The sequence below is a fragment of the Neolamprologus multifasciatus genome, chromosome 5 (genome assembly GCF_963576455.1).
Source record: "Neolamprologus multifasciatus chromosome 5, fNeoMul1.2, whole genome shotgun sequence".
NCBI classification, from domain to species: Eukaryota; Metazoa; Chordata; class Actinopteri; order Cichliformes; family Cichlidae; genus Neolamprologus; species Neolamprologus multifasciatus.
In genome coordinates this window covers 19,923,555-19,934,688 of record NC_140443.1, presented here as the reverse complement: position 1 = coordinate 19,934,688, position 11,134 = coordinate 19,923,555, and the positions used below count along the sequence as shown (strand labels likewise).

Sequence of the window (11,134 nt, the reverse complement as noted above, 5' to 3'; positions counted from 1 at the left end):
TATATATATATATCAAAACTGCTTATTTAGGATTATTTGAAATTGATGATATGCTGCCAGCCTGAATAAGGACATGCAGACAGGAGTAGAGCAGTTGGGACTTTTCCATCATCTCTAACTACTGTAATCACACACTGAACTGGTAAAAACTGGAAAAAAACTGGAGACATGACAGAAAAAACAACAACAAAAAAACAGAGGGGATTTTTTTTGTTGTTTATGGATTCTGATTTATTTATTTATTTTTACAGATGTTGCCATTCATGTGCTGTTCGATCACAGCCATTATGCCTATTCCTATAATTTCACATTAGTGAGACAGAAAGTGATGGTTGTGTTTTCGATCACTGAGTGAAGCGTGACCGTACAGGATGCAGACAGTTCAGAGGTGTGTGTTGCTGAGAGCCCGGCACACAGAGCACGAGAGAATGCACCTTTTCCCTGATACGTCCACCATCTCGCAGATAAAAGGTAAGGCACATGTTCACTTCACTCCATTTTTTTAAAACATAAAAACTCAATTTAAAAAAAAAAAAAAAAAAAAGTAAAACAAAAGGAGTGAGAACATTTGACTGTGAGTGTGTGTGTTGTGTGTGTGTTGGCACGGTTACAGCCAGGCCATCACAACATTTTCCAATCGACTCTCAGCAGGTCTGAACCATCCACGTGTTGCACTGTACCAAAATGTTTCAGAAACAATCAAAAAGTTAGAAATTCTTTAAAATCTCTTCAGATCCGTGCGTTTCCCAGGGATCACAAACGAGGTGACGCTGAGCCTCCATCACAGGTTTGGTGCCAACCAGTTCAGGAACTTCATTGCGAGCTCAAATCCTAAGAAACAAGCCTGGTAACAAAAAGATGAGAAACAAAAACTGTTTAGTCTACGAAGCGGGGAGGAAGTAAAGCTCACCACAGATACGCAGAAATAAGCTGGCTTTTATTTGTGTTATTTTTATGTGGAACAGTGAGGCTCGTTGTGCTTCCCCTGTTGAAATTAACACCAGACGCTTACTGTGTACTTTAAAGTGGTGTCACTTTGTTAGCAGTCATCTGCATGTAAGCCGATACTTGTTAGCATTGGAAAATGTGAAGGAGGGTGTAAACTTTAACTCTATTTTCATAACTTTTACAACTTTTCCTGCTGATAAGGACCTCCCAAAAGGCTATTCATACTACAAGTAATAACTAAACAATTAGAAGAAAGAAAAGTTCCTGGTTTTCCATCTTCTACCAGCCCAACAAACAAAATATGAACTATTCATATCCAGACTTATTTTTTCCATGTATGAGATAAAATGTGCCAATTAATCATCTTTAAAGATGCCAGTAGGCAGATATTTTGCAGATTTGCTGTTTTGGAAATGAATACAGTGAATCTGGGCTTTGTTTATGGTCCAAGAGTTAAACTGTAAACTGTATTTAAAACGATGCAGTAGGCTCCCAGTGGACACATCTAGGCTATCAATTTCAAAATCCTTCGTCACCTTGTTCTTGAGTTATCACATTCACAGTATTTTCAGAAAATTTGACCTCTGACCTTGAAATTGAGGTCACTGAGATTCAAATTTGTTTATCGCAGTTATCACATTATCAAACTTGGATGTCCTTGACAATACCCCATCAGCCTCTTACAGCTGAGGTAAAAACCAAATAAATAACAATCAAAAAACATGTTTATGAATGTGTATGAAGAATGAGGGACTTGCAGCAGATGTGCTTGTGTGCAGCTGTCCTGAAAAACGGCTCCACAGGGAGCCCGAACAGGAAAGGGAGTGATGGAGGAGTTCACCATGATTTACAAAGATCAAACAAGCTGCACGAGAAGCACAAACAGTGGCTGCAGTGAAAACTTCTCATTGCTTTGACTGCTTCAGCTTTTGCTTGCTGTCACTTTGCCTCTGCAGAAGGCTGAAGTGCACAAACTGCACAAAAAATTTTAATCACTTTATTTCCATTCCAGTGAAATTTATCTCTTTTTGCATCCATCATGCCTGAAGAATAAGTGAAGTAGACTCACCGCGTTTGCAGGGAAAGCTCGAAGCATGACAGCGTTGAAGCCCTTATACAGAGAGGCCACGCCCTCCTCTCTGATCAGCTCCCGCAGGACATCACGGAAACCGTTGGGATACTTCCCTTCAGGAGCTGAGAGAAAGACACTTTATTAACTTGGTCACAGACAGCGTTTTAAAAGACAAAGCTGCTTATACCAGGAGGAGGTCAGGCAGCGGACAGAGAAACAGGACTCATCTTCAGTTTTTCTGACTGATGGAAAAATCAGCTTCAAACTTTCCACAGGCTACAGAGCATCCTTTCATTTAGCATGAATGTATTTTTTTTTTTTTAAATCACTGAACAAAATTAAACTGAAGATGATCTTAAAATACAAAAAGTGCAAAAATCTTCAAATATAAATCAGCAGAATTGAAAAAAAAACTCCAGGATCTGCAGCACTAAACCAGGATGGATACTGATCACAAACACCAACCTGTCTGGAAACGAGACTTGAGTACGTCGGGGGGAATAGCGACAGCCCAGTTACAGATGCCGGCCATCCCTCCTGCAAACAGCACGCTGGGAATACTGAGCTCGTTATGGCTGCGAAGACAAGAGGACAAGTCCAAGTGCTCAGACGGCCTGTTTTATATAAACACACAGCTGCAAATGCTGCAGGGCAGAGCAAATATGAACCTTTTTCCTGCAGGTGTCAGGAGATTCTTCAACCACTCATAAGACATGAAGTACATCCCACTGGCTGGAACATCTGAGTTACAAAACATACACACACACACACACATACAGAAAAAGACACACACACACATACACACACACTGTTTGAACTTCATAATTTTCCACTTTAACACCCCAAACAACTTAAATATGACTACTTTACCCAATAATATATAATTAAATGGATTAAAGTCATAATTACTTTCATTTAAAGATGAAGTGTTTGACATTTTCTGAAAGCCTGTAAGAGCTGTTTAACCCTTTCCTTCAGTTTTGACCCCTCAGATGTGGTTTGACCAAAACTAGAAGAGATCTCGGGGTTTTTTGGAGGGTAGCCCTAGTTAGCCATTCAGGCAGAGATCGCCCTGTGACGGTTTTCATCTTTACACATCAAAGACATGATGATAATCAGAATGAGTTTCACTGAACTTGAATACAGAAGTAACTTGTTTTTTTTGGGGTTTTTTTAAAATTACATGTCCTCGGGTGTGCTGGTTTGTTCTTCCTCATGAAAACGTGGTGCCTGTGTCACTCACGGCGAGACTCAGCTGCTGACAGTTTCGTGTGAGTTAGCAGCTAACGTGGCCTCGAGCTGCTTCTCCGCATGCTCCAGAAGTATCTCACGAATAGAGCGTTGGCATTCAAACGCGACCCATCACTGTCGCAGACCATCACCCAGCAGGACAATGCGCTTCACCACACCATAAACAATGCACAACAGAGAGCCCAAATCCTGCAAGCCTAGACCACAACCCCATCAAGGATCCGTGGGCCGCACCCAAACAATCGTGCCCCACAGATACCCCACCCCTCAACCCACAGGACCCGAAGCATCAAAGGCCTACGCCTCAGCGGAAGACACCACGTGACACCCCCACCCCATTTATACTTTTATTTAGTTTTACATTATTGTAATCTTTCTGATACATTTTTACCTTATTGTGCTATAGAATCTTGTTTCTACCAGTAAAAAGATCTAGTTTTTTTACCAAGTGAAAAACTTACCAACTCAAACTGAGAAAATAACTGCAGAATTTTGAGATAATATCCAGAAAGTTTGACTTTTGATCTCCAAAATTGTGTGTTTTTTTTTTTTTTTTGAGTGGCATCCATATGAACTCTTTACCCCAGGAAAGCTTATATATAGAAAACCTTGAAGCTCTTTTCTGAACTAGCGCTTTCCGTCATGTTTCAGGCTTGCTCTTAGAACAAAATGACTGGATTTGCATCAGAAGTTTAAGCAGCTATCCTTAAAAATATATATATTTAGCTTTTACTTAACTGGATTTGGATGGATGGATTTGTATTTGGATGTATGTGCTACTAATTTATGCATCTTATGATTGTCCTGTTGTCCTTCTTGGCCAGAACGCTCTCCTAAATCTCAAAAGTTTTACATTTAAAAAAAAAGGAAAAAATAAGTTTCATACCATTCTTCTTATGTTATCCATTTACTGGGAAGTACTGGGAAGGTGGTTTTAATGTTGTGTGGATAGATGCACACAGTGTGACAGAACAGCTAAAGCAACTTTGTTCTTGCTGGCAAAGCAAAAACATCAATTTCACTCATTCTATGTCATGTGGTAGGAGTTTTTCTGATTGTGGTGCTGGTCATGAACCAAACACTGCAACCATGTGGCAGCAAACACAGCGACATTAACAATGGAGGACTTAAAATAGCTTTAAAAACATCTTGGGAAAGGTTACATGAGCATGTTTGTCAGGCCTCCAGGGGTTTGGATAGTAAAACTAAATGTAAGCAGAAACTTTGTGAAGACATGACATGAAGTGTTAATATTTGATCTACTAAGAAATGAAGAGCAAATAATGAATATTTAAGTAAAGCAGCACCTCTCATGAGGGTCAGAGCGGTGCCTTTGTAGACTCCCCTGATTCCAGACTCTCTGTACAGCTGTTTGACGCAGTCCATGGGTCCTGCATACTTCACCTCCCCCGTGGACGCCTGAATCTGCAAACACACACGCATAATTTTACACTTACTGAAGATTTGTTCCAAATAATAACATCTAACCTTTGACAGGAGGGGCTGAAAGAAATACTAGGTGTGTTTCCACACGTCCAATCAACTACTCAGGTAACAAAGTGAGAGCAATCAGGTGCATGTTTAACCTCTGACCTGTAGGAGACATTTGATGCGCTCTCCAGGAGCCATGATGGCTGTGGTGAACACGCCAGACAACATCCCAGCAGCAAACAGCTGTGGATACCTGCAGGAGACAACGAGAACGGGGCTGATATACTCTCAGAAATCGACCACAGAGCGTTTGACAGGATCAAGCCAAACTGTCGCCACCCGTGACAAAGCAATGACCTACGTAAGAATATCATCGGGAGTTCTCTGTTGCAGTTTCTTTCCCAGCCCAAACCCAAAGAAACAGACAGCAAACATGGGCGTGACTCCGATTATGGGGGCTGCCATTCCTTTATAGAGTCCTTTAATACCCTGTAAAGGAAGACGAGGAGGAGGAAACATCAGTTTGAGGACTCAAAAACAATATTTTAGTTAAGAAATGCCAGAGTTTGCATCAGTGTGCATGCTCACCTCTTTGGCTAAAGTTTTTTTAAAACAGTCTATGGTCCCAGCATACAGGAGGCTCTCGCCAGGTTTGGGTTTTGGTTGAGTTTGTAAACGCACCTGAGAGAGAGGGAGCGAGAAAAGGATGTGAAGTGTGCAAATAACCTGAGGTTTCCATGGAAACATGCTCTTTTCTTCTTCTCATGGACTGCGTGCATGATTTAATCCAAACACGACCACCAGATACACAAAGTACACAACAGATTTACATGTAGCTGGTCATTGACTGACTTTATACTTCTCATAGACCTTCTCCTTTAATGTTGTTTCTATCACCACAGTCTGGTGAACTTCGCTCATGTGTTAAGTTGTGCATCTGCTTTATTTATAAATATTTCTGTAGCCTCGTTTGCAAATCTGAGCACTAGAAAGGACCTCTGTCTTCCTCTGAACCTCCTTATACTGTTTGCTCAGGAGCATGGGTGGAAGAAAAAGGTGAGAATCAGAGTAACTCTCAGTACGACACACTGACCAAGATAACAATGAAATCACTTGTGTAACATGTATCATGATCAGGGAGCACTTCAGAACCTGAAAAGATGATTAACAATCAAAAAAGTTTATTTTTCTTAAAAACATCGATTCATTCATAGTAGTTTCACGTCATATTCTTCACCTGGCTGCAGTTTGACACTGTGCACTCAGCTGGAACAGCGCCCTCTAGTGAAAAAGCCCTGCCTAACTTCAAATCTGATTATTTTAGCTATTTAAAAAGGGTCTGATTAGACCTATCTTTTAACTAAAGGCATTTAACACTAAACACCACCAAACCCCAGTTAACTTAGATGTGCTGGTCTACTATTGTGATGGTAACGGGAGCTGAAATATTAAAATTGCCTGGTTTACTTTAAAAGGAACTAATGAGGAAGCTGAAAGCTCAGTTGGGTTTCGTTTTAGAAAAAAAAAGCAGCGGCTCTGGTTTAGCAGCAGGTTTGACCAGTTTTTGAATATGCAAATGTAATCTGCATGCCCGCTGCTGCCAGAGCTCTGCTGGGTATCGCAATCTCAGGACTTGGATTTAACACTGGAGACAGTTTCAGATCCCATCACTCTATCCTGTACGGGGAGGTCGGGTGGACGCCACCCTGAGAGAAAAACCCCCAAAACAACCTCAGTGTCTCCTGTTTACAAAACCAGTCTTAATAATCTACGATGCCATTTATCAAGTGAAACAAGTGAAACCCTGCCTTTGACCTGCCTTTCCCATTTGTTACTACAGAACAGGGAACATGGACCTCATAGTTGGAAGAGACTTCAGAATAGGGCTGTTCGATATAACGATATATATCGGATGACGATATAAAAACGTCTATGTTTCATTTTACGCTATCGTTTGTTTCGTGGTGTCACAAAATAAACTGTTTACGGCAATATTTTTCATCGTTTTGATGGTCACCGTAGTGGCTATATTATTTTCTTAAAGTTCTCTCTTTCTCTTCTATTTTATATAACCACACTACAGACGGACAAGCGCCTGTGTTTATGCGTTGTTGTTAGCAACAAGTGTCCGCTTGTTTATGTTCCACATAAACCTTTCACAATAAAGCTCAAGATCCTGTTGAGACTTTTCAAAATACACTGAATCACGTGAAAGAGCAGATTATTTACGGATGAGAAGTAAAAAAAAGAGCCGTCAGGTGCTATAAAATAAACCTTAGACTCAAACGTTAGAACAGGCTTTTCCCCGCAGCACGCCGTGTAATAAATACTCACAAAGAAAACGGCAGCCTTTACAACTTATGTCTAAAAATGTATAGTTTCATGCATCGGTTAAAACACTCGACTCCAGCTACATGACGCGCAGCTGGAAACACTTCCCGCAAGTCGAGCTGCCCGAGATTCACAGAATTTACAGAAAATGTTACAATTTTGTGATTTATTTCGTTATTGACGATAGAATTCTTATATCGGGATATGAGATTTTGGTCATATCACACAGCCCTACTTCAGAAGGTTATTGGCAAATACGTCACCTTCTGCGTGGTGACGGTATATATAATGAAAGGTTTTGCTTTTTAGTGATTGGTTATTTTCATATCGTTACAGAAAGAGGTTATGTCAATAAGTCTAATTTGTATATTTGTGGCTCTCCTCGACTGCTTGTCAAATTATTCTTGGGCAGGAATCCTGAGTTACCCCTGAGGACTCCATCTCAGTCTGTGTGTGATTGTTTGGTAAAAACACTTGGGACAGGGTAGTGCTGTGGTGTGCACTCTTGAACAAGAGGGGGTGTGGGTCTTTTCTATGCAGAGCTTGTGTGTTTTTCCTCCCCAAAACATGCATGTTTGGTTACCGGGATACTCTAAACTGCCCATAGGTGTGAATGTGTTACCCCTGCGACAACCTGTCCCACGTGTACCCCCCTTCTCTGCCTGTGACAGTGAACGCCTCCAAGCCAAACATGTGAAGCTACCTGCTGTGACGGCCCCTCGTGAATAAAGGAGCAGCCAAAAATAGCATGTTGGAGTAGAAAGGAACTTCCCTAAGGACCCATTTTACCTGAAAACATGTATTTTATGAAAGAGATGATGTACACCCAAAATATTTACAGCATAACAGAGGACATGCAATGTAGGGCTGGGTATCGTCACTGATTTCTAGAATCGATTCAATTCCGATTCACAGGGTCCCGAATCGATTCGATCCACGATTCGATTTAATTCGATTCGATTCGATTTAATTCGATTCGATTCACTTTGATTTGAATCTGGGAAATTTTGACAGTCAGAAATATTATAATTCAGATCAGTACATTTACATATTTTTGTATCTATAAAAAGGAAGCTGACACACCAAGACTTTATCAAAGGTGTGAGCATCACAGCAGAGGCCTTTGTGTCAAAGTAGCTGAGGATAAAACACAGAAAAACATGAAGGTGATTTTCCTGTTCTGGGATTTTATAAAAATTTTCTGCAGTAGATCAAAAACGAAAGAAAACCATTAATCAACACATGAACATTACCTCTGAAGTTACAGCGGTTTTATTAGAGACAAGACTGAGCATTTTGCATTTTGCATAATTTTAAAAAGTTTAAATTTGTTCGGTATTGAACGGCAGAAATTAGGTTTTATTTTCGGAAGTATATAAAACGAGCGCTGTAAACAACGGTAGACTTGTGCGTAACAAGCAAGCGAATAATGCAGAAAACAGTACAGAGAGAGAGAGGGAGAGAGAGCGCGCAAGAGAGCAAGCATGCGAGAGAGTGCTGTGCATCGTGGTCGAAGCAAAACAATAAAAGTCAGAGTGAATTCATGACGTTGTTTATGTGAAGCCTAGTTTGGATCTTCTTTTGCTGCTGGTTCGGTCAATATTGTTTGGAGAGACATCAAACTAACAGCTTTAGAATCAGCGCATAAAGGGCGTGAACACAAAGCGCGGACCGCCGACAGATCAGAATCAGCGCGCTGTCGGCTTTCAGCCCCGGCTGTGAGAAAGGCAACATCTCACTGATTCTGATCCACGGTTGGGCTGTGTGTTTAAGTCTTTGTGCAGAATCCATGTTCCTGCTCTCATTTACTGTCTTAGCTGTTTGGTGGTTGTTGAAATTTTGTGAGATTTCACCAGAGATTCTAGCATTTCGGGCAAAATAAATTTATATTAAAAAATCGATTCAGGATATTAATGAATCGATTTTACGTTATCCAAGCCAGAATCGATTTTAATCGATAAATCGATTATAAAAACCCACCCCTAATGCAATGGGTGGAATTTTTTTCTACACACTTTACATACAAGCTGTTTCCACTGAATTTAAATGCAAGTTTAGGGCAGTTTGAGATTTTTCATTTAGATCAGAATATGAATGTTAGATATGTACGCATTACTTTTTTCAATTTTAACTGATAATCCATTTTGTAATGTAGCGCACTCCCATTTATTAAGCGCTTTTCTAGTCTTTAGACTACAAGTCACATGTTAACATCACCTTGTTCTATGCACTTTAAGCAATTTATCTACTTCCCCTCCATGGCCAGTGCAGAACCACTAATTAACCTAACATGCATGTCTTCAGGAGCTGAGCTCTTGGAGGAAATTCCACACAGCCGGGCTTCAAACCCAGCACCTTCACCTACTGTGAGGTGACAGCAATACCGTTGCAGGAACCACTTATCCAATTAAAGGGCGCAAGAGTGTTTCTGCAGATCAGAGATGACCTTTGACCCACTTTCAGGCTGTGGAGTGACTCAGCTCACCTGGAAGCATGCAGGTGGGCTGTCACTGATTTATGGAGATGTTCTCAGTTTGCACGCGACATCAGCCCATCATACGAGCTAAAGCTTTATTTATGACATAGCTTACACCAAAACTTTAACCCTCCACCACCGTGCTGACAGGTGCTATGTGGTGTTTGTGCCTTGTTTGTAACATGGTGTGGTGCATTATGGCCAAACACCACAGGACTTTGTTTCAGCAGTCTTTGCAAGGATAAGCCATGATGTCATATCCTTTTAGACAGAATAGACTTTCTTCTGGCAACATTTCCAAACAAGCCATACTTGTTTGGTGTTTTTTGTACTGTCATGAATTTTACACGTTTTCATGCTAGCTGAGACCTGTAAGTCTGAGCTGTAGCACTTGTTTTTTTCCACATTTGAATAGCTTCAACACATCATGAAGTAGTGATACTTTTAAGTGTTGTGAGTAACAAAACCCCCAGTGTTTAGCCACAGTGTGCAGACAAGGAATCACAACAAAACACCAGATGCAGATGTATCACGCCATGACTTCATGCAGGCTGAAACTGGACAGCACACAGGCTTGATTGAATTATCAGCAGTATTGATCTGATCTTGAGTGTCTGACGCAGTGACAGGTCTCCTGCATGTATCCAGGTGAGCCGAGTCACTTCACAGCCTGAAAGTGGGTCAAAGGTAATCTCTGGGCTGCAGAAACACTCACACTGAACTCAAGGTTGTCTTTCACTAACACCCCCGAGGCCTGTACAAAGCGTCCCATACACCTCACACCCTTGCTGTGTGTCTAATACATGCACGGCACGGTGGCAAATAAACCCACGCAGCTGTTTATTGTTTACTTTGATCGTGTCCAGTGGGTGTCCGGCGAAGACCAGGCAAACCCCTCCAAAGCCTCCAGCGAAGAAGTTCTTCAGCGGGCTGATCGGCTGCGGCTGCTTGGACATGTTTACAGTCTGCAGGAAGGAAAGCGGAATGAATGAAGCGCAGAGGAAACACAGAGGTGTCGGAGCCAGCCGCTAACACCTCACCTGCTCGGGCTTTCCTAAGGGAGAGAGACGGATATCTGCGAGAGCTGAAGCCGCTCCGGTCTGCTGGACCTTTGACCCACTTTATCCGGACCGATCTGACTGCAACACTGCTGCACTCCTGTGCGTTTCTGTTTGTTGTCCGGCGGAAATGTTGAGCATTCTTCTTCTACTGGTTTTTATCAGACTGACTACTCGATGCACACAAGTACTCCTGCCCTCTGCCGTTTATTATTCAAGCTCCTGACAGCTTTGTAACCCTTTAAAGAAATAATTGTCAGAAAATGGCTTAAAAAGTGTTTAAGGAATCTTCTAAAAAATTTGAGTGTAATATTTGCTATTTATTCCTTAAAAATGTATTATAAATGTACACTTTGTTTCATTTTTTCACATTGATGATGTAGAAGTCTCAAAAACTGATGGATCAAAGATGATACACTTGTCTTGTATTTCAGTGAAATGAGAAGTGTTGGAGTCTCAAACATGGTAAATGTGTTTTCTAAGTGTACTCACCTGCCACTTCATTAGGTACAAGTGTTCAGATGCTCCGTAATTCAACTATCTAATCAGACAATCACATGGCTGCAA

The 11,134-nt window shown here is 41.2% G+C and overlaps 1 protein-coding gene across 1 annotated transcript; it reads right to left on the bottom strand.

Moving 5' to 3' along the window:
* Positions 1 to 204: 204 nt before the first annotated feature.
* On the bottom strand, positions 205 to 10,705 carry slc25a20 (solute carrier family 25 member 20). Its single transcript, XM_085160508.1, has 10 exons — positions 10,550 to 10,705; positions 10,361 to 10,474; positions 5,291 to 5,383; positions 5,064 to 5,191; positions 4,865 to 4,955; positions 4,579 to 4,696; positions 2,689 to 2,761; positions 2,486 to 2,595; positions 2,018 to 2,142; positions 205 to 844 (listed from the first exon to the last, which is right to left on the bottom strand). Exons 2-10 carry the CDS (start codon positions 10,463 to 10,465, stop codon positions 782 to 784), a joined length of 906 nt encoding a protein of 301 aa, XP_085016634.1. The 5' UTR covers positions 10,466 to 10,474; positions 10,550 to 10,705; the 3' UTR covers positions 205 to 781.
* Between the last annotated feature and the right edge of the window lie 429 nt (positions 10,706 to 11,134).